Source organism: Myotis nattereri (assembly GCF_964212035.1).
Source record: "Myotis nattereri genome assembly, chromosome: 11".
Lineage (NCBI taxonomy): Eukaryota > Metazoa > Chordata > Mammalia > Chiroptera > Vespertilionidae > Myotis > Myotis nattereri.
The window spans coordinates 61,425,165-61,448,773 of record NC_138086.1 but is presented as its reverse complement, the minus strand read 5'-3'; the positions used below and the strand labels follow the sequence as shown (position 1 = coordinate 61,448,773).

The window sequence follows — 23,609 nt, the reverse complement described above, 5'->3', positions numbered from 1 at the left end:
ATTTAGGGAGGCTTTAAAAGAAAGTTCTTTAGTAACAGTTCAAAAGCTAGAGAGTCTTGTTGAGCTCAACATGTTGATTTTATATACTTGCCCCAAAATTTCATCTTGCTTGTTGAGGATGTTCAGTAGGACCTTTTGATGGGTGCAGGAAGGAAATGAGATGCCAAGCCTGGGATACTCTGCTGGATTTCAGTTATAAACACATGGGAGTTTTATGATGAATAATTTCAGGACTAATACTATATTTGAAGGAGGTAATAGCTTTGTTAGAATTTAAAATGGAATTTTGGTTTGGGTCAGTCAACTAAATTGAGAAGAGAAAGATGTTTCAAGGAAAATGCTTTAAGGAAGCCAAGGGCTAACTGCAAACAAAGTTGCTCATCTTAGGGGTCTGGATCTCATGGGCCACTTCAGGTTTGTTTTTAAACGTCATACGTGGGAACACATTTTCTACAAACCTTGTTTTGATGGAATTGTTTTTCAGTTCAAAGTCTTAACTGCCTACTCATGTTAAGATTAACTGGTCTGGTTTAGCTATTAAAGGAGGAATGGGTCAATAGTTTTCACCCTGTAAAATGCACACTTGAATTAGAAGTTGGCCTTTTGAAAATGATCAGTTCCTGATGTCCGAAGCTGTATAGATTGGATTCCTCTTTCTGGTAACTACCCTCAAATTCAGAATAACATGTAGAGACTACTGAACTAGTAAAGCAGTTAAGTCAACCTGTGTGTGTTATGTTCCTTAAAAGAGACTTCACACTAAAATCTTGGAGATTTCCATTGCTAACACTGGATTGTCAATGACAGTTGAGTAAGCAGCTTCAATTTACCCTGAATATGATTTTAATTGTGTGGGGTAACGGGAAATTTGAGGTTTGACTTGTTGACCTTAGGTCATAATGGACCAAAGTAACTTCAAGAGTGATAGTTTTGTTGTTAAAAAGCTAGCTCCACTACATGCCTTTTTTTTTTTTTTTTTGCCGATTTGATGTCCACCTATATTTTATTGTGGTCTTGGTAGTCCCAGGGATTTGGAGAGTCTGACAGACAATATTTGAGTAATAGGATTAACAGTTTTGAAGTCTTAACGTAAATCAGTACTGTAGAATCTTACATTGTAGATTTGAAGTCATTTGTCATAAAGTGCCCTAAAACTGGTTTAAATAACAGACATCTAGAGAGTACTCCTTCGCAGAGCCAGCCTATCAACATTTAATGTGATTATACAAAACTGAAGAGTGATGTATCTAGGAGCATTGTGGCAAAATCTAGGGTTTGAAAGAAATGGTTAGGCCCAATTAAAAGTGGAGAAAAGTTTATTATAAAAAATCCACTCTTATAAAACTGCATTTTTGCAAACCAAGATAATACTTTGACTTTTGATTTTTACATTGTTAGACAAATCTCATCTGACAACCTTATTTTGAAATCAAACATTAAGTGTTCATGTTAAATTCCATTATTTCTAGGATTAGTGGCTTTTACGTTCAAGTCCATCCACTTGTTTATTTTACTGTCCTGTTTCATGTGGTTTTAGTATTTTCAGTTCTTTGGTTGTAGTCTATGCTCATCGACTCTTCCCCTGCCGTTTGGTGTGTCCATGTATGGCCTCTAATGTTTTCACATGAATCTATGTGAGTTTTGTGGTGAGACATCTGTTAATGGATGTGAGGTCATGCCTACAGGCTGCCTTACTTGCCTGGCAGTGACGAGCTATACACTGGTAGCCTTGCTCTATCTCTAAAACCTGTGACTGTAGAGGTCTTTGTTCTCAGCCATTAAGGCCTAATGCATTTCTTTTTTTGACACCATGGTTTATAATTTGGCCATTTATAGTCTTTATTTCACATAGTATTAAGTCCAAGTGGGGATTTCCCTTACTAGTTTAACAGACTATGTTGAGTTCAACTTGGATTGAGTCTTAATATGCTGCCCTATTTTGCTAGATATTTACCTGTATTTCTGAATGGGTATTTTGGAGGAAATAATAGCCAAGGTAAATTTGCTTAGAATTTCTGTATATAAGGGAAAAGTTAACTTTTTAAAGAAATTCAAGTATAAAATTCATTTCCACAGAGAAAGTTACAATTTAAGTATTAATAAAATAACTTTTGAAAAGTTCATTATACTTCAGTGCTAACTAAAAGAATGTTAAGGCTACTTTGCACTTCAAGTTAAAAACTAAAATACATTTTAAAATAATTACACCCAGTGTTAATGTTTAAAGTGACCATATTACTAGAAAATGGCTACCAAAGTGAGTAGATAGTCCTGTCAAGGTTTTGTCACCTACTCTGTACATATTTATGAATTGTGCACATAACATAGGAGGACTTCACGGGGAGAAGAGGCTTTCCCAGATTTCCCACGTCTGCTCTTGAAGTCCTAAACTTGTCCATATAAGCTTCAGAATGTAGCCTTAAGTGATTCAAGTAACAGTGCTTAAAAGATGCTTGAGCAAACCTTGAAGCAGTTTCAAAGGTTTGTGATCTATATAGCATTATTACTACTTTATACATATTAATGGAATCAGTCTATTTTCAATTTCTTCTCTCACTTTTTCTCTTTCCCTTTTGAGTTTCCTTTTTGTAGCCTGAGGTCACCAGTTCCTTGGGTACAATCAAAATACTTCCGTCATGGCTGCATTGAAGAGCATATTGGTTTGGATTGACGGGCCGACCTTCATCATCTCTTAACCTGCTAAGAATATCATGATAAAGGTCGTGCAGTTTCTGTTTCATGATATTAATGGCTTTGTTACACTGGGCTCGCTCGCTCTTGAGGGTTTCCTTCTTCGCTTGCAAGTTACATACATCATCTTCTAGATTCAAAATTATGTCCAGTTTGCGCTTTCGACAGTTCTGAGCGGCAACTTTATTTTTCCCTCTTCGCCTGATATCACGGATGAGTGACACTTGTAAATCTGTCAGGTAGTACCTGCTTAGCATACTATTGAAAGAATCAACAGGCATGTGGACAATTTCATCTACAGAAAAAGGGATGTGCAGAGCTTTAGCACGGCGTTCATCACGGCTTAAGTTTCTGTCTGTGTCATTCAGGTACCTACTTTTTATTTTCTGTGACTTCCCAGGCCATAAAAAAGACTCAGAAGTGGATTCTGGTACACTTGACTGTAAGTGGTAAGTGTGGTTATGGAATATGTGTTGAAATGCAAGGTCCTCGTGGAAAGTAGAATCACTACTAAGATCAATGTGACGAATCTTACTGGGCTCTGGGTAGTAGCCGCCTACAGCCCCTTCCAAAGCATGGTGGGAAAGAGATTCAAGGTCACTACTAGAACCTATAGCACTGTCACACACACAGGAATTAGGATTGGTGACAGAGGTGCTATTATGGCTTGAATTTAAGGAAAGCCCAGAATCAGAATCGGGTTCTCCAAAAAGGTGAGAAACCTCCATTGCATCAAAACCTGTCGCCAAAGACATTGAATTTATCTCATCGAATATATTTATATCAAGGTCATATAGAAGGTCGTGGCTTGTTAGATTCCTTATCTGATGGTCAACAGGTGGAAGAAATCCTGTCAAATTAGTTCCAGGAAGGGTCTGTGCAGGGTTGGTGGTGTGAGAATTTAACTGCAGAAATGGTCCCTGTGGCTGTGAAGTCCTTCCTACTGGGTCTCTTCTAAATGTATTGTCTGGACATAGCAACATGGCCTCATGGAGATTGACATCATGACTTAGAGCCTGGCTAAAATTCACATTGCAGTATGCTGAAGAATTCATGCCATCATTGATACTTCCTGAGAGAAGAGGAGTATCTCCCAGGGAGATGCCCTGAAAAAGGGAAAAGAGCACTTTAATACACATAGCTCAATTTCAATAGTTCTAGTACCAATACACCATTTTCTTTCCTCAGTTTTGTCTGCTCCTCTGTGTAAGTAGGGATATGCTGTTGGCTATAACAACTTCACCCAGTTAAATAATATGGGCAACTCAATACATTGTGTGAACCTAAGTCAAGATATGCTATATTTGGGGAAAGGTTGGTTCTAATACGGCAATTTGTAATTAGGTTATAACATTCTAATGTTATACTCTTACTGTATATTTTACTGCTGTATAAGATGCCACTCTCGTCCTAGCTGTTGGCAATCTAAATCCACACTGGAGGATCATAGATAATAGCAATAGTGAAGTAGTGTTGGTTGGGGGTGTGTGTGTGCGTCTTTTAAAAAAGATCAGACCAATGAAGTATGATGACACAAAGCTACTGGGAAAATAAAGATATGGCTTAGTTTGTCAAATGTTTGCTGCCATTTTGATTTTATGTGAATTATATAAATTTGATTCAATATGAATTATGCTAATTTGATTAGAGCTTTGCGATTACTTGGAGGAATAGTATTTACATATTTGGCTAATTCTCCAAAGTGTTTCTAAAAAAAGTAATCCTGCCCTGGCCAGTTTGGCTCAGTGGATAGCGTCAGCCTGCGGACTCAAGGGTCCCAGGTTCGATTCTGGTCAAGGGCATGTACCTTGGTTGGGGGCACACTCCAGTACGGAGTGTGCAGGAGGCAGCTGATCGATGCTTCTCTCTCATTGACGTTTCTAACTTTCTATCCCTCTCCCTCGGTAAAAAATCAATAAAAAAATATATATATAAAATAAAAGGTAATCCTAAGTCTGTGTGCTCAAATAGTAATAATGAATTAGTTTAAACTATATCATCCAGGTATAAAGGTTCTACTTATTGAGAGGTCAGTGCGGAGATATTCCTGCAAGGATACAAGCCAATCTTCCAGTTACCTCCATTGAATTTTCAGGCTGTGATGAAAGCAACTGAAGTAAGTCTTCCAGAGAGAGAGATGTGTCAGTCTCATTTAGATATCTCTAGAAAAACACAAAAGATGGATCAGTCATTAAAAGGCTGAAGTGGTTGCCTGGGGCTCTAGGTTTTATCTGGAAAGGACAAGATCTTATCTCTGTATTTTTAGCCTGATCTTGCTAAAAATAAGTTTTTTATACCCCTCCTTTAGGTATCAATATTCTCATACCCTTAAATAAGAACCTTCAACTCCTCCCCTATTTCTGCCCTAACCATCTTCATATAGCTTTTGGCTAGAATTGTTCCAACTTACTATGCCCTTCCACAGCTGACTCTCCAAATCTGCTACAGAATTTTGTGACTTTACAGTCAAGTATGTATTTAGATGTACCAAAAGAACCAACTCATTTACTCACCATGTGTCATCTCCTGCCTTCAGAGTTCCTTCTTTGCTGAAATAGCTCCTTTGATAGCTTTTTAGAGCCCCAAGGAGTAAGTGCTAGTTTTTATAACCTGGAGTTATTTTGTCTTAATCTTTAAATAATAGTCTATTTGGTGAGATGATCAGGTTTAAGGTTTTCCCTCAGTACTTTTGTCCCATGGCATTTATTACTATTGATTTGCTTGCAGTCTGTCATTTTATAGCCAATTTTTTTCCTCAGCTAACTTTAATGATTTTTTTAATTCTTGTCCTACCATTTCACTTGGATATGTTTGGAATTTTGTATTTAGTCTGCTTGGGACTATATACCATTAATCTGAGTCAGGATCATTTTAATTTTGGAAATATTTTGCTGGAATCTTCAAAACTGCTTCTCTTTCATGCTTTCTAATCTCTCCTGGGACTACCAGAGAGCTCAGCTTTGTTGAGAGCTATTTCTGTAGGAATCGCACATTTCAAGGGCTACCAACTTATCAAGCAGTTGTTTTTCTCTGCAAAGACCAGTCTGCATCATTTTCTCAACTTTGCTTTCTTTGCTCAGGGTTCCTGATGGTAATGGTTTGGATCAGACTCTATAGCTGGCTTTGGAGCCCATTTGGGGTTCTGTTTTCTAAGGGGTAGGCAGTTTCCTTGCTCTGTCTCCTAGTCCAGTGGTCGGCAAACTGCGGCTCGTGAGCCACATGCGGTTCTTTGGCCCCTTGAGTGTGGCCACGAAGTTTCAATCGCACTGTACGTGTGCGCCAGCAAGTGGTATTTTGTGGAAGAGCCACAATCAAGGGGCCGCAGTTTGCCGACCACTGGCCTAGTCCCTATTTCCTGAACCAAAGAGCTCATAAGCAGGGAACCCAGGTGCCCCAGGCACAGGCTTGAGGTATTTTCCATTCATTTAACCCCACTCTCATGACATCTGGATCCAATTCCTCCTTGAGGTTCCTCAGTTTGGTGCCCAATTATTTTAAATTGTAGGTTTGAGTCCCTTTGTTTCTTGTATCCGTGGACTTTTGCTTTCTTGCTTTTGAGTTTCACTGTGCACTGAAACTGTTGCCTGTTAAATTTTATCCAGGATTACCGCTTTTGGTGTGCCATGGCGATTATCATTACAGGTTAGTAAGTTCACATTCCTGACCTGTGCTGCGCATCACTTTTACCCCTAACTTTTTACTTTAGGGTTTTCAGTTTTGAAGATTCACACCAGTTGGTCTGTGGTGTATGTGTGTACAAATACTTCGTTTCCTTTCCTACCAAACATCTTGGTTCTATGAAGCCATGTTTTCAAGCTATTTCACTGTAATACAAGGAATAAATGCAAGGCTTTCTATGGATGCTGTAGGAATGTTTAAGCTAAATTGGTGGGTAAGATTTCTTGCTCTTTAACTGGCAATTATACATTCTTAGGGTAGCGGACTTCTTCACCAATTGAATTGTTATTTGAAATGATTCCTAATTTCTGGAGAAATTTTAGAAGTATTCTATTACTTCTGTTGAGGACCCCAAACTTGCTTAGTCCTGGCCAAATGTTTACCAAAATTTGCTGATGGTCACAAGTGTCTGAGAATAGATAACATCAGCATACATCTGGATTCCTGCAAAAACAATCCTTAGTGGTGGGTAAGTAACATTATTTGCAGTAAAGAAAGCCTTAATATTTAGAATATAGAAGTAAGGGTATGAGGATCATTCTGCTTAAAATAAATTATGGACTGACTGACCCCTTCAGGCTAGTCAAAAATGTGTTTCATTAAATATTTTTCCTGTTCCCTCTTCTTCAATGCCCCTGGACGCGGTGGGCCAACGTGTTAACCCCTACTGAACCAGCCCTCTGGTTGGGTCCACAGGCGACAGAGGCAAGAGATGGGAGGAGCAACAGAGTATACCTTAGAGACAATAGCTTCTGCTGATCAATTCCAGCTCTCACTGAGCTCTATGCCTCCCAGGCCCCCTTTTGTCCTGATGGTAGTAATGGTAGTTATGGCTTCATGTTGTTGCAAGTCCCTGGGAGCCGGACTCCCTATTACCTCAGTGTTTCCCTTAAACCTGCCCTCACCTGTTTTTAAAAAAACACAATCCCCTCATTCACTTCAGAATCCATGGGCATGTGCCTTGTTTCTGAGAGCCTCAACTGTGGACATCATTCTGTTAGAAACATTTGTTTTCATAGAACTTGGTTAATCCATTTCTAAATCTAATTGCTGAGTTTTTTCTATTCAGGTGAGTACAGATCTTGCACAAAAATGGACACTCAGCTATTCTTACAATTAATCCAAAAGACATATTACATTAAATTTGATTTAGATTGCCAGGGAGTGGTCAGTCTTCTTTCTTAAGACCGACTCTTAGAAATCTTAACATAAAATACAAACATACACTTCTGTTTTGGGTCAAAAAATACATTGCATTTTGAACAGAGATCACTAGGATATTTAAAGAATATGGTGGACACACTTTATGACATATCTTTTAAAAGATGAAACATTACTGTAAACTTCAAATTGTCTTTAGTAAGAAAATCTCTTCAGACCAGTTAACCTACATTTATTGTATTTATTCTTCATTAATAGCCAGCAGTCTAAGTCGGCCTACAGTGGGGCTAGAAAGAGGTCCCGGTTAAGTAGCAAGCCATGTCATTTGTCCTAGTTATCACCCAGGATTGTCACCTGAAGGGAAATAAATACTATTTGAACAAACTGTCAGAGTACCTACTAAGTAACATCTCAGTAAAAGAATTTTGTAAACTGATGCTAACCAAACAAGACATACCCACCAGGCACATGGAGGTGCAAGTGAGGAGCCAAACCTGAACTTAAGGACTGAGGCACACATGCCTTTCTTTGAGTGATTAATGTATTTCTGGAAAGTTCTGTCCGAATTGATATTTTCCCTAATTTAAATTGTGTTCTCTAAGGAAGCTCCCTACTTGGATCCCTTCATTAGCATGTGAAGAATGCCACTCTGTATCTAGCAGTGAGTCACTTCAGGTAATTCACAGAAGTAAAAAACAGTTCTCGCTCTTCTGGGAAGCTCAGTGAGGGAGCAAAGACAACGGCACACCCAGGAGAAAAATGAAGCAACAGCACAAATCTGTAAAACAATGAACTGATAAGACTGCGATAAAAACATCTTCTCCCTCAAAAAAATAGACTTTGGGACACTCAGGAGTAAAGTGGAAAGTGGGCTGAAATGTGTCCTTTTGAAAAAATGCCTTTCAGCATTGTGTTAATATAAAAGTTCATTGGCATTGATGTGACAATACTGCTGTGTGTGTGCGGGGGGTGGGTGGGTGGGGTGGCAGGGTAGGGGAGTGCCACACCAAGGGTACATAAATTATGAGGAAATACAGGCCTGGGAGAAGACGTGGGTGAAAGCACACGCAGGAGCAATTACCTCTGCCCTTCAAAGTGAAATGCAAGCCTGAATGGGGTCTTCACTTAACTGGGAGGGTTCCTTGGAGTGAGCTCCTCACCCCTCTCTCCTTAAGAGGGACAAAAAGGGACCCTAGGAGACCACTTAGAAATGGGGCGAGTGTATTCCCTGCAGTTTGGGAAACACAGTAGATGAGTGTCCAGAGCTTCCTGAGAAACAAGAGGCTGAGCAAGGGCTGAGCTTAGGGGAAGGATTGGACTGACAAAGGGGCTGAGGGGCATGTTTCCAAGACCAGCTGCTGGAGAGGGTCACCTGGAGGTGGAGATGCGTTTGTCCTTGTCAAGAGATGGGCAAGAGAAGGACTCCCATTTGTGGGGGTCTCCAAAGAACCTATGGAATGAAAGTGCCCACCCAACAAAAACAGTTTAAACATACCCTATGGTCAAGAGAAACCAGTATCAAATAGTGCCAGTCAACCCCCCTTTCCTGAGCCCTTATTATCCCACCACACCCCAGAGAAGGCAGCTTAGTGAGCCAGGGAGGAAGGGCTGGGGAAAGGACAAATAGGCCACACGCAGGTGTACACACCCACACACACACTTTCCTCCTCGGACAGGCTCAGGCTGCAGCCGATGAGTCAGGAGCGGAGAAGCCGAATTTCTGTTCAGAGTTTTTAGAATTACACTGGATTATATTATTGACCAAATTGCTGCAGTGGGATGATCAGAGAGATTTTTATTATCTGTAAGTCATGGGGACTGCCCCAATTTCACTCCAGGTATAGGGAAGAATTCACTCTCCTAGAATAGGACAGGACAGGCTGGGGGTAGGGGGCGGGGGGCACAGTGGGTGGGCAAAGAGCAAAGCTGTTTTCTGATTTCACTCCATCAATCATGTAACGTTTGATGTAATGTCACATGGTCAAGGAGATAGTGATGGACTCTGAAAAGGGCCAAGGCCTGGTACCTCCCATCCTCCAAGGCGGGTCAAAGCACAGCCCCAAACTCCAACTGGGGCAGTCATAGCTGAGAAGCCATTGGGACACCTTTTAGGTGAGTGCCAAGTGGTTTAAAGTCTGGAGCCTCCATGCCCGTCTTTGGAGCACTTGTTTGCCAGGCTTGTGGGCTAGGACCCCAGCAGGGCTGAGAAGAAACCAGAGTATGGCCTACATGGAAGAAGGGGCAGCACAGGTTGCAGAAGAATCCACTCCATCAGCCTGGCTCCTGGTGTTCACCCTCCTATTCCTCTTCTCACGGCCAAGAGTGTGGTCAGACATGAGCGAAGGAGGCTGTCCCCACTGGGCCTGCCTTAACTCTAGGTGGAGCGGTACAACATGGGCTCCTGGATAGATGCCCGTGGAGCATGGCCCAGCAGGACGCTGGGTGAGGATTTGAGCCCAAGCCCCAGCTGGTAGGGAGGGTGCTTTGCCCTCAGGGGACTGGGTGAGGATTTCTGGATGCAGGACATCAGCCATCTCTTTATCCCTTGCCATGGCAAATGCAACTAATAAAACCTGCTAGCAGGTTCCTGGAGGGGTTGGGGGTACACCTGAGCGCACACACACTATCTTGAGTTTAAACAGAGTTAACTAATTCTATGGGTTGATTCCTTTGTAAACCAAATAACCACTCCGACAATAAAAAACAAAAGCTGAGTGTTTTCCATATATCAGATTTGCTTAGAGTAGGTCATACGTATATACAAAATTCATTCTCAACACATACTGACAAAGCCTTAGAAAATCTCCCTTTCGGCCAGAATGGCCAGGCTGGGGTATTCTGACAAGCTTACCTCATTCCTGGTGTCAGTGGTCTTTTCTGCCTCCCACTCGGGGGTATCTGCTGTGTTAGTTTCATCTTCACCCTGCTGCTGTAGTGATTTGTCCTTCTGGGCTGACACCCTTTGCTCATTTTCCTCCTGCTGGGAACTGTGACCCGTAGCTCTTAATACCTCATTCTCCTATAAAAATACCCAAAAAATGTTCTAAGTAGAAATCCATATTCCATCAAGTAAGTTGAATTTATAGCAAAGGTTTGAACTGGAGGTATAAATGGGGAATACATCAACCCACGCACACAGGAACCATTGGGACTCCAGGAGAGCACAAGGCAGCAAGGGCTGAATAGTCCTGCTGCCTCCATTCGAAGACGCGACAGGAAGTGAGGTGGGGTGGGCGAGAGCCCGGGACAGCCATGTCCATGGGTCCAAGTGTTTCAAAAGAATGGAGTGGTTGAGTGCAACGAATGCTGCTTGGGGTTGCACAAGGACGGACAAAAGTATCCATTGGATTTGGCAATAGGAAGTCTGTTGGTGGCCTTTGAAAAATCAGTGTAGGGAGGAAGCCAAATGATACTGTGTGGGGGAGTAAATGGGAGGTGACAAGTGAAACAGTACAGTTGATTCAAGGATTTTGGCTATGAAGTGGAGAAATGGGTCAGGGCAGAGTTTTGTTTTGAAGATGAGAGACACTAGAGTACATTCGTAAGGGGATGACTTCGGAGAAAGGGCAACTGCAGAGCAAGGCCCACTGGAAGGCAGGATGAACTCCAAAGCACCAGGGGCAGGAGTGATTTTGAAAGAAAAAACACATCGAGCCTTTATTTCAAGATATTTCAAGCGGATGCAAAATATTTGAGGATTTGGGTAGAAGATCTACCTATTCTTATTTCTGAATGGTGTTTTTAAAAAGCAGAAATGGACGTTGACCAGTAAGGTGGTTTTACAATACGTCCACAAATAATTTGACACTCTTTTCTCAAGGAGCTAAAGCTTAGTCCCCCTCCCACTGAGTGGGGGCTAGACTTAGTGAATTGCTTCTAACAGAATAAGGTGGAAGTGACCTTTTTAAAATATATTTTTATTGATTTCAAAGAAGAAGGGAGAGGAAGAGAAGAGAGAGAAACATCAATGGTGAGAGAGAATCATCGATTGGCTGCCTCCCACATGCGTCCCAACAGAGGTTGAACCCCCCAACCTGCTTATGTGCCCTGACTGGGAATCTAACTGCCCGCCTTTTGGAGTAGGGGACAACACTCCAACCACCTGAGCCACCCAGCCAGGCCCGAGTCCTCTTAAAGATGGAGGCAGGTGGAGCTACAGGAGCCCAGGAGCCAAGTCCCAGAGCGGGAATTTGAGCTTTGTTGCCTGTCATTTCCTTTATCTCTTTGGCCCTTAGAGAGAAGCAGAAGAGACAGAAGGTGAGCCCTGGGGCGGGGCGGGTTGCTCTAGTGTTGAAGTTCTGAGAGGGTCCATTCCAGTTCCCAGGCTCCAGTGGTACAAATAAATAGCTACATAACTGATCACCCAAACCCATCCACTTCTGAGGGTAAGAAGGTGCTAGAAACAATTAAGCTGGACAACAGGCATACGCCAAGACTGTCCCAAATGGTCCCTCTGTCTCTGAGGCCACAGGGGAAAGCGGAGGCTGCATATCAACCAAGAACCTCGATGGCAGACTGAACCCCACTGACCTGGGGAAGAGAGAAACGTTCGCTTGCACAGGGTTACGTAGTCAATAAATATCTTGTTAGCCAGTCCCTCACTTAGTCACTCAGCTGTCAGTTACTGCAAGCCTATCACAAAGCTGGGAGAAACATGTGCTGCAAGCAGTGAGCAAGAGGAGGACTTCCCCCAGGCGAGTGTGATGCACAAGGAGGGGCAGGGGCAGCTGCTGGGGACCTGTGGGGGGACCACTTCCAGCTGTGCCTTCACAGAGGCCTCAACTGCTGGGAGCGACTTCACCTAAGGTCACACCCTTCCCGGGCACTCAGATCCCTCTGTCAACTGGACAGGGAGGGTATAGAGGCCTGGCCACCTGGCTCAGTGTGGGACAATCGTGATGTGGGCCACTTTAGCCCTCAAGCTGCTGGTTTCATTACCTGCATCACAGCTTGGCTTCTGCTTCCGGTCAATCCCGCTTTCGTTCCTCCCCTCCACAGCGGTAGCTGCCTAGGTACTTCCTTATGAACATTCTGCCCCCTCAACTCAGCCTCAGCATCCCCTTTCCAATTTACAACAGCGGGGAGAGGGGAGAGGCCAGGACCTGAAGGCAGGAGGGGTGGAGGATCCACATTATATCCGTTTAGAAAGTGAAAAAGGACTATCACGCCTGGAACATAATTGGCAGAGTCTGCAAACCCCACCAAAGCCTTGTGGCTAGGAGGGCGAAGGCCCCAAAACTGCTGTTAAAAGGGCTCATCCTACTCTTACCGGCTGTGTGACTGCGGGCCACTTTGACCCTCAGTTTCCTTGTCTGTGAAAAGACATTTTCTAATTCACATTTTAAGAAATTAGTTGAGAAAAAGCACGTTTTACATTTTAAGATGCTGTACAGACATTATTGCTCCTTTCAACTGCTTTTTGATTCTGAAGAGTTGCCATTAACGCCTAACTGCTGGCAACTCAATCAGAATGTCAAGAGAAAGCGATGCCAGCCACTGGTGGCCAGTAATTACTGTTCTCTTTTCCTGTTTTTCTCAACTCAGTGACATGGGGCTGAGATAGAGCGTATGTGTTTTACGAGTACACTGCAGAGTTATGGTCCATGCTCTTAATTTAAAGACTGGGTACATGAAACCCATCATTAACCTACTTTTTATTTGTACGTAGGTGATACTCTTGTGAGGCTGGGACTCAATAAAAATAAAAAAGAAAAAAAGAAAGTTTCCACGCTTGCCATAGGAAGCCATCGTAAACCTGAGCTGGGGGTCGAATCACAACGAGAAATCCAGTGACTTGTTCTGAACTGGCCCCTGCTGGAAAGGCCGGCCCCCACGGGAAGACCCCCATCTCACCCTCCACACGGATCCACAGCCTCAGCGTGGGCCCCTCGGCCAGAACCGGGTTCTCCTGTGTCTGAAATCCCACGGCCCCGCGTTTCCTCTCATGACACTTATCCTATTCTATCTAAAACTACAACTATCTGGATCATTTCTTTCCTACTGGGCTGTGAAGGTATGACGCGTGTCCCCCAGCTGTTAGATCCCCTTTGCCACGGATGTAAGCCCGTGGGAAGGCTTGCCGAGCTGATGAAGGCAGTGGGGAGGGGAAGAAAGGAGCCAGGCTTTTCTCTTCCTGCTACCTCTCCGAAGCTCTGCTAACCGGCAACCTGATTTCTAAGTCCGTACTGGGCCCTGAATACTGTGATGGCGAGGTTGACGCTGAAAACACTCTTTGTGCACAGTCCCCGCTGGCTTTGCTGGCCCTTCCATTTCCTCGTCTGGGGGAGGGAGGACTGAGACCTGCTTTGGCATTTAGGTCGGAGGAACCTTCAACGACCAAGAGCGGTGTGGTGCCGATGAGGAAGATGACATCCGAGGGACAGGGGTGAAGGCCAGAGAATTCTGAGACTGGTCTCTAGGCTGGAGGCAAGCTGGAGTCATCGGGTCTCAGAGACTCGAGGAGCCAGAGAAAGAGAGAGGTGTCCTGTTTGGCCTGGGTGGTTTTTAATGGCAGCTTATAATAATTATAGCTCAGATTTATGGAGTGCTCACTCAGGGCCAGGCACCACATACATGATCTCAATTACGTTGCTCAGCATTCTTACAGGAGGAAACTGAGGCACAGAGAGCTCCAGCAACTTGCCTTGAAGTCACACAGCTGGCACGCAATAGAATCAGGATTTGGTGGCAGGCATTTCTGCTTCAGAGCCATTTCTCAGGCGCTATCTTGCTATTTGCTTGCGCCTCTAGAACCATGGGTATCTCCCAGAAGCTGTCCCCTGAAAACTGGCGGCTCCTGTGCAGGCTGGCTTCGGGCGGGGTTCACCAGTGGGAGAGGGAGCAGGAGACTGGAGGGCAAAGGGGAGGCCAAGGCATTTCTTTTCCAATCTCCTCCTCACCTCACTGAGCTCCCCTAACTCTCTTTCCACCCCTGCCTGCTGGTAGTCTCTGGGTACCCCCACCCCTGCCTGCTCCTGCCAGAAGTCATTCATGAAGTCCCTTCAGGGAGCCATCTAGGGCGAAGGCTGCTTCCCGCCGGAACCACCACTACTCACACGGCTCCCACCTGCTTCACACCGTGTCACACACAGGAGACCGGCAGTGGTGGGAAGAGCTGGCTCCATGCGAATAAATGAAGCTGCTGTCTGATCACGTTATCATGCAGGACAGCTGGCCACAACACAAGGTATGAAACCCGTTTGGATCGTGAGTCCAACAAACCACCTGTGGAAAACTGCCCATGACATAACTGGGGAATCTGAATACGGATTGCATATTTAATGATACCAAGAATTATTGATTTTCCTTAGGTGTACTAATGGCATTGTGGTTATACTTACGAGAGTCCTTATATTTCAGGAATGTATACTGAAATATTTATAGAAGGGCTCTGCCTCCTCCAGAGCCTGGGGCCTCCTTCCCATCACAGCTCTTCAAATATTTGAGCTGGCGATCTTGTTCCCTCTTCAGTCTGACCATCTCCACTTGGAACATCCCCATGCTGGTCAATCGTTTCCCGAATGATTTCCCACCCTGGGGGCAGAAGGGTTCCTGTCTGGAACCAAAGCAAGTTCCAGAATGACCCAGCAGGACAGGAGTTTCCTGGAGATTCAACCCCCAGCTTTGGGGCAATAAGAGCAAAGCGTCTGTTGAACTATAACGTGCCACGAACTATACGAACGCACCGTGCTATTTAATTCCCACCAGAGCTCTTCCAGAAAGGCTGCCCGGGTAGAATGCAGCGGGGAGGGTGTGACCATCAGCTGTGCGTGTTAACGTGGCATGTGGCTGGCTAGGCTGTATTGTCGTACACAGCTGCTTAATCAAACACCAACGAGGTGTTGAAGGTATTTGGTAGATGTGGCTGATAGCTACAATCAGGTGACTTTGAAGCAGCGGTTCTCAACCTGTGGGTCGCGACCCCTTTGGGGGTCGAACGACCCTTTCACAGGGGTCGCCTAAGACCATCGGAAAACACATATATAATTACATATTGTTTTTGTGATTCATCACTATGCTTTAATTATGTTCAGTTTGTAACAATGAAATTGGGGGTCACCACAACATGAGGAACTGTATTAAAGGGTCGCGGCATTAGGAAGGTTGAGAACCACTGCTTTAAAGAGATCATCTTCGATACGATAATCTGAGTGAGCCTCACCCAAGCAGTTGACAGGCCTTCGGAGCAAAACTGAGGGAGGTTTCCCTGAGGAAGAGGAAATCCTGCCTCAAGCCTGCTGAATTCCAACTACCCCAGAGTTCGGACTTGCCAGCCTCTACAACCGTGGCAGCCACTGCCTTGAAATCAATCGTATGTATGTGTGTGTGTGTGTGTGTGTGTGTGTGTGTGTGTACCATAGCTTCAAGTTATATTGGTATAATATATATTATTCGTATTTTACTGCTTCTGTTCCTTGGAGAGCCCTTATTGATAGTCATACACAATCTCAAAAGGTCATACCCCTGTGACCACAGGTCAAGCCTCTATGCCACTGCTTATACTGTGCCCTCCACCACCTGCAACTGAACCCAAAACAACCCCGGTGTGTACCCGAGCCTCCCCAGCGTCAGCTGCCCACCAGTGTATTTGAATAGTAACACGGATCCTTAGCTAGATTTTGAGAATAAACTATTCCGATTGAAAGGCACAAATGTATGAGAGAAGCTTGTTTTTATAGCGCGTCGTTCTGTAGTGGGTGGGAAGTAGGGTTAACTCAGTGCTTAAGAACAGTAACCTGTTCTATTCTGGGCAAGGGCGCTAACTTGCTGTGTAACTTTGGGCAATCCTGTTTCACCACTTGATTCATTATAATGCCAACCTGAAAGTCTGCTGCCCCCATCCACTCAAATTGGCATTAAGTGGTCAGATGGCCCATCAGGATTTGGATCTGACCTACTTTCTAGTTGGACTCCGTCCATGAAGGGACCCACGACATATTCAAGTTCATGGTATCAAGCCAACATGGAGGGATGGATGAGAATTGCTCAGCAGACGCTGGCTGCACCCGCCTGCGTTCCTCACCCCGTCCTGGGTGCCACCTGGGGGTTAAAGTGAAGACCCGGTTTCCACACTCGAGACACTGCCGTGCAACAGAGAGAGTGCCACTTGTCCTGGCCTGTATGCTCTCTGCGCCCCTGTGCTCTGTTCCAATCTCCCTCATGGTGAAGGAGGGCCGTCCTGAGTATAGGGCTGGCTCTTAAAGGCACAAAAGGACAATTTAAAATGAAAGGAAAAAAAAAAAAAAGTAGAGAATGCCAAGTCCCATAAAAGAAATATTCTAGAGTGTAATAGGGCTCGAAGGACAGAATAGGAAATGCCTGTAGATGAGGTGATTGTTGACATGAGTCTGGGCAAACAAAGGTAACAGATTAAGAGGCAGGAAAGCAGGAGGCTGTCTGGGAAAAGAAAGGGCGAAAGTTTCAGCTGGAAAGAAGGCTCCAGGCAGAGGATCATGGGGGATGAGCTCAGCTAGGTCAGCGACGGAGCCGGGTCACACTGGCCACATGGAGAGCCTTGATGACAAAATATCAGATTGGTACTCCTGGGGGAGGCTCTCCAAATGACGGTGGAGAGAACCAAGGCATGTTTCAGAAACCTGCGCCTGGCATCAGACCGGACTGAAATAAATGGGGGAAAGGGCATCACAGAGCCCCGGGAGCCGAACCAATAGCAGGAGCTAACATCGTGGGAGGCTTACCACGTACCAACCCGCTGAGCTTGCATGATCTCCTTTAATCCTCACAGCTCCCCAAGGCCCTCTTCCCATCCATTGTACAGACAGGGAACCAAGGTGCAGAGAGGTTAAGAAGTGTGCTCCGCTCTTACCGCAGGTCAGGGTGGGGCCGAGATCGACGGCCCCTGCAGCTGGTCTGACTCCGGTCTGGAGCACTCGACCACTAGGCCAGCCTGCCTCTGAGTCAGGGCCTGGGCCCTGCACTCTGATGATCTCAGATGAGCTGAGAAATGGGGGGAATGGAGAGAAGAATGATACGGGGGACACTGCAGAGATGGTCTGCCTGTAACCTAACCGAGGTGAAGGACTGACTGGAGAAAGTTGGAAATACAGTTCCTCAGGGTTGCTGCACATGAAGGTAGTAATCCCGCCTCCCCCCCCACCCCCAGAGGTGCTTATGAGCATATACCACATCCTGCTGCCAATGACCCTGCTTCCAGAAACAGCTTAGTTTTCAACAGGTAGAGCCTCTTGCTAAGCAAGCTGAGCACCCAATTGTTGGCAGGAAAAGGGAGCCGGTGACTGTGTAACAAAACGGACTGGAACCCTCGAGACCACACGTGGAAGTTATCAGTGTGACCGTATTTGGAATCTGAAGCCTTGTGGATGTCATTAGTAAAGACGAACAGGGCAGGACCCTAATCCGACACGACACTGGTGACCTTATGGAAAGGAAACTGGGATACTGACACGCACAAGGAGAACGCCATCGGAAGATGAAGGCAGAGATTGGGGCGAGGGTTGCCAGAGACTGCCAGCCAAGTGCCAGAGGCCAGGGCCTGGAACCGCCTCTCCCTCACGGCCCTCGGAAGGAACCAGCCCTGCCAACACCTTCGTCTCCAGAACTGCGAAACGGTACGCTCCTACTCCTTAAGCCACCCAGGTGGCGGCACGAGGACACTCATGCTGTGACCTACGCCATCCCTTCCTATACCAGGCCAGAGGTGCTTCAGGAGGCAAAGAGAAGAGCCTGCTGTGCGGCTTGGTAGCACTGCGAAGTGTGTAATCCCCGGACAATTTCTGAATCCTAGTTGTGCATTAAAACTGGCAAGGGTTTGAAATCCCATCTACCTGCCAGTGCCTAGGCACCGGGGACTCTCTCTGCGTTTGAAAGGAAAAACAATTTTTCCTTTACCCATCAAGGACCCTCCTCTTCCCCTTCTTCTTCGAGGCAAGTATGGATCGTATCAGATTCCTCCCGTGACCCGAAAACACACAGCCCACTGCACGAAGTGAACCAAGAGCTCCTGCGGGCCCCTCACCTGGCAGGGGGTGCCCGGTCCAGGGCAGGAAACCACATCAGGAGGACCACAGGTCCTCTCGGTCTCCAAGCGGCACCAGCTCCCGGACCACGGGAGCCGCTGCGAGCAGTCACCCGTCCTCAGGGAAGCTCACATTCCCTTATGCAGACACTGTCCGTGTCTCTGCTTCGCCCATGCGTTTCCCCGCAGAACATGCGCTTCCTGGTTGTGAGTGAATGGCTGTGGTCACGGAGGGAAGCGTGTCTGCCCTGGGGAATTCCGGGCAGTGCTTTCAGACCGTGCGGAGCCCCGCGCAGAAGTGAAACCAAAGCCGTGCTTCTCTTGATACTTGGAAAATCCCCGACTTCAGAATCTTTTTGCACATGTACAGAAATTATGAAAAACTGTACTATAAAACCAGAGTTTCCTACAACGCAAACGTAAGCCACCAGAACGGTCTATTTAAAAACATAACAAACCGATGATGGTCTATGGGGCAAAGCACTCCCCCTCTTTGAAGTTCACAGTCACTAACAGTCATTAAGCCCTTAAGATGTGACAGGCACGGATCTAAGCCAGTTGTGTGGAATGAACTGATTCTCAGAACAGCCCTCTGTGTAGGCACCCTTACGACTCCCACTGTGCAGGTGAGGAGAATGCAGCACAGAGAGGGTGAGAAACTGGCCCACCGTCACAGAGCTATCGTGGGAGAGCTGGGTTTCAAAGCCAGGCAGTCTGGTTCCAACACACGCCACCCGCTTGACAAACAAAACAACCAAGCCAGACAGACAGACAAATAAAAGGGAATAAAGTGAGTGGGGACAGGTTAAGGAGAGAGGGTTGAGGATGGAGGCGGAATAAGAGAACACCAATTCCATTCCAGGCGCTGGGCTGGCATGTCACACATGCTTTTCCCATTTAATGGGCACAACACCCCTGAGGTAAGCATTACGCTCCCACTGATGGGACACCGAGGCTTGGAGCGACCTGTATGAGGGCACCTTAGTAAATGATGCCCCCAGACCAGCGGTCGGCAAACTCATTAGTCAACAGAACCAAATATCAACTGTACAACGACTGACATTTCTTTTGAGAGCCACATTTTTTAAACTTAAACTATATAGGTAGGTACATTGTTATTAACTTCATTAGGGTACTCCTAAGCTGGCCTTTGCTAAAAACGTCCTCATTCTGACTGAGGTACGTTCGCTGAGGTCGACCGCTTCCAACTCTCCCATCCACACTCGTCTTGTATACTTGTTTCATTTATCTCCTTTCCGAAAACCGACTTCTGCGCATGGGCCACGAAGTTTCAATTGCACTGTAAGTGCGCGCACGCATGTGGTATTTTGTGGAAGAGCCACACTCAAGGGGTCAAAGAGCCACATGTGGCTCGCGAGCCGCGGTTTGCCGACCACTGCCCTAGACCCAGGTTTGCGTAGTGCAAAACCGTTGTCATTTTCCCAGCCCAATTTCTCCCAGAGTCATGGCTCCAAATGATAGCCTGGGCATTATGGATGGTGTAACCTGCTCTTTAAAGTCAATCAGCATTGAGCCCTGACCGGTTGACTGAGTGGATAGAGCGTCGGTCTGCGGACTGAAGGGTCCCCGGTTCGATTCCAGTGAAGGGCATGTACCTTGGTTGCAGGCACATCCCCAGTAGGGGGTGTGCAGGAGGCAGCTGATGGATGTTTCTCTCTGATGGATGTTTCTCTGTCTATCCCTCTCCCTTCCTCTGTGTAAAAAAATCAATAAAAAAAAAATATGTAAAAAAAGTCAATCAGCATTGAAGAGCAGTGGGCCTGGGGACAGGCGTGAGGGGCAGCACCCATGCAGCTGCACGCTCGTCCAGAGAACCTGAGTGCAGGGTCAGGAAGCTCAGGTTCTAGTCCCACTTCTCGTACTAAAACTGTGTGGCTTTTTTTTTTTTTTAAATATATTTTATTGATTTTTTACAGAGAGGAAGGGAGAGAGATAGAGAGTTAGAAACATCGATGAGAGAGAAACATCGATCAGCTGCCTCCTGCACATCTCCCACTGGGGACATGCCCGCAACCCAGGTACATGCCCTTGACTGGAATCGAACCTGGGACCCTTCAGTCCGCAGGCCGACGCTCTATCCACCGAGCCAAACCAGTTTCGGCAACTGTGTGGCTTTAACCAAGTCCCCTAATCTCACTGGGCCTCCGTTTTTCTCAAGTACAAACTGAATACAACCCTCGGTCTGCTGAGGACAAATAGTGCTTGATTAATAATAATGCTAACCTGAAAGTCTGGCACTGGGGACTCTCAATGCTGCCTGGCCCGTTACCTCACAAGGTTGATGTGAAGAAGGCATGGCCGATAAAGGTGAGCTGCCTGTGAACAGTAAGATGCTCCACAGCTGACCATCGCTGAAACAATATAACCAGGTCATCCTCACACCTGCCAGGTGCAGCAGGCCCACACCTGCCACGGGGAGGCCCCACCAGAATGGCTTCCTGTGAACTTCACCCTCTTCCCTAGGAACGCTGGGCTCAAGGACTCCAAGGTCTGGCTGGGCCCAGGCCCCTGGAACTCCCCCCCCCCCCCAACTCCCCCAGGCTGGCCTGTCGAAACAGGCATCAATCAGGTGATGCTGGGAAGGAAGGGGAGGGAGTCCTGCAGAGAGAACTGTCTGCCTCCCTCCAGGTCCCTGTGTACTCTGCCAGCCAGTTGGCACTCAGCCGTGAGGGGGCAGGGTGCCACCTGGTACCGCATCCAGCACTGGGTTTCACCCTGTGGGCTGTTACGTCACGCACCTCAGGTTAGGAGGTGGAGGGGAGAGTAGGGCCCAGATTGGATGAGTGGGTGGGAAGAACCTTCCACTGTTGGGAACAGACAGAAGCCCACCAAGACTCCCACCAACTCCCATCCGCTCCAGCCCCAGGAAGAGGAAGGACTCAGATCTGGGGAACAGTGAATCACCCAGCACTCCGGCACAATGACCCCTCCAGGAGGGTGGAGAAGCTCGTCTGACAACTGCCTACACACCAGGCAGTTCCAAGAGCAGCAAACAAACCAGTCCAGCCCCGGCCCCCGTTTTGCATAAGATTGCACTCCACAAAAACATCGTCCAAGGAGCACTTGTTGATCGATACCAATTGTGAACACCAAGGTTTGGGCCACGAAAGAACGAGGAGGTCCCTCTGAAGGCACTGTGGATGAGATGCGCTTTGTGGAAACTGGTACCAAGTTGTCCCGAGGCTGGAAGGGGCAGTGAGTGGAGTGGGGGGCCACACAGATACTTCCATGAACAGATCTCTGTTTCAAAAGAAAGTTAAGCCAAAGCGTTTGACCCTATATACATACCAAAGGGAACGCGTTAGTCACTAGGTGATGGTCGGGTTCCTGTTTATGCTAATCGGCGAGAGCACGCGTTCTAAGAGGGAGGCGCACCGTTCGCGCGGGCGGAGCGGGGTCACGTGCGGCGGTCTGCGGGCCGGCCGGCCTCCGCCTGGACCCTGTCCACCGCTCCTTCGGCCAGGGAAGCAGCAAAAATGCACTCAACGGGGTTAAAAACCCGGGCGGGGGCCATCGCGTTAGGCCGGGAGCGTGGTTCCTAAAGAGAAACCTGCGTCCTCCCGGGGGCCAAGTCCTCCTTCCGCTCCTCTGAGTCCGGCACGGGTTCCAGGACAAAAGACAACTCGGGGTACACAGGTACTCAGGGAAGACAGAAGGCAAGCATTCTACCAGCATCCCGCCCGGCCCCAGCCCCCCGAGAGAGCTATCAAGGTGTCCCCTACAGCGGAAACGGGTGACTTCACCCACTTCTTTCTCAAAAGCCCGAAAGCCACGGACGGCACGAATAGCCTCATTCAGAGCCACGAAAAGGAGAGGTGCCGAGTCGTCCGCGACCCTGCAACCACCCAGGGGCGGAGGGGGGAAGGCCAGCGGTGTGTCCCCTCCCCAGGTGCCTCACACCCTCGCGGGCTCCCGGCCAGCGCACCCCGCGCCGCGCCCGCGTCCTCGCTCTCCGGTTACCTGGCTCGCGCGTCCGCTGGCGTCCGGCACCTGAGCCGTGGGTTCCGCGGGTGCCTTCTCCTCCTCCCCAGCGGCCAGGGGGCTACTCGGAGCCGCTCGGGGGTCCCCGCCGCCCCCCAGCGCAGCCTGGCCGCCGCCGTCCGCGCTGGCGCCGACTCCTCCGGCCGACGAGGCTGCGGCGGCGCCGAGCAGCCCGTGCGCCCCGTCGGTGTCCCCGGCCACCACGCTGTGCACCAGCCACGCATCCACGTGGGTGCGGGGGATGAAAGGGACCCCCAGCGTGCGCACCTCCCGGAGCAGCTGGCCCTCGGGCTCCGCCGCGGGGTCCGGCTCCCGTCCTTTAGGGTGCAGGGGGTCCGCGCGCCCCCACCCTCCTGAGGCCGGGAAGGGGCTGAGCGCGTAGGCGGGGCTGGTCTGGCCTCCCCAAAGCAGCAGCTCATCCCGTAGCGGCGGGAGCAGCAGGTAGAGATCCAGGTCCAGGTCCAGGTGGAGCCCCGCCAAGCTCAACAGGACGGTGAGGTGCAGGAGGCCGCCGCCGTCGGACCACCACGGCTTCAGGTACTTCATCTCCCGGCGCAGCCCGGGACGCCCCAGCCGGCGCCCGCGGGTCCCCGGCTCCAGCCGCCGTGCGACACGTGCGGGCCCCGCGCACAGCCAACGCTTGCCCGGAAGAGGCACAGAAGCGAAACAATGGAGCCGGACGCGAGCGGCCGTCGCGGATCCCCGGAGCCCGCACAAAGGCGATCCCTCGCCGGTCCGCACCGGGCCGAGCTCAGGCGAGACGGAGGAGGAGCCACCTGCGCGCCGGCCCCGCCGGCCCCGCCGGCCCCGCCGCCCCGCAGCTCCGCACCTCGGCCAGGCCCCGCCTCCGGCCGCGGGCGCAGCCGCCGGGGACACGCCCGCTGCCGCCGGGGGCCCGGGCCTGTGGGCGGGGCCTGCGGAGGGCGGGGCGGGGCTCCCCAGCTCAAAGGCTCTTTATTCCCGGGGAGCGCAAAGCTTTCTGGGAGCAGGGGTTGTGGGCGCTCAGTGGCTCCCAACCTTGTGCGGGTAGGCTGGGCGGTCGAGGCTGAATGCCGGGTGGGAGTGAGGGGTCAGGGGTCAG

At 48.1% G+C, this 23,609-nt stretch overlaps 1 protein-coding gene across 2 annotated transcripts; it reads right to left on the bottom strand.

Moving 5' to 3' along the window:
- Window positions 1–979: 979 nt before the first annotated feature.
- NFE2L3 (NFE2 like bZIP transcription factor 3) lies at window positions 980–23,074 on the bottom strand (the record flags this gene model as incomplete). 2 transcript variants are annotated; one of them, XM_081102813.1, is made up of 4 exons in its annotated part: window positions 980–3,797; window positions 4,770–4,853; window positions 10,382–10,549; window positions 22,508–23,074. In XM_081102813.1, 4 exons carry the CDS (start codon window positions 23,072–23,074, stop codon window positions 2,541–2,543), a joined length of 2,076 nt encoding a protein of 691 aa, XP_080958939.1. In that variant the 3' UTR covers window positions 980–2,540. The 2 variants fall into 2 exon arrangements, with proteins under 2 accessions (XP_080958939.1, XP_080958940.1); XM_081102814.1 differs by lacking the exon at window positions 10,382–10,549 and having other exon boundaries at window positions 986–3,797.
- Window positions 23,075–23,609: the final 535 nt, after the last annotated feature.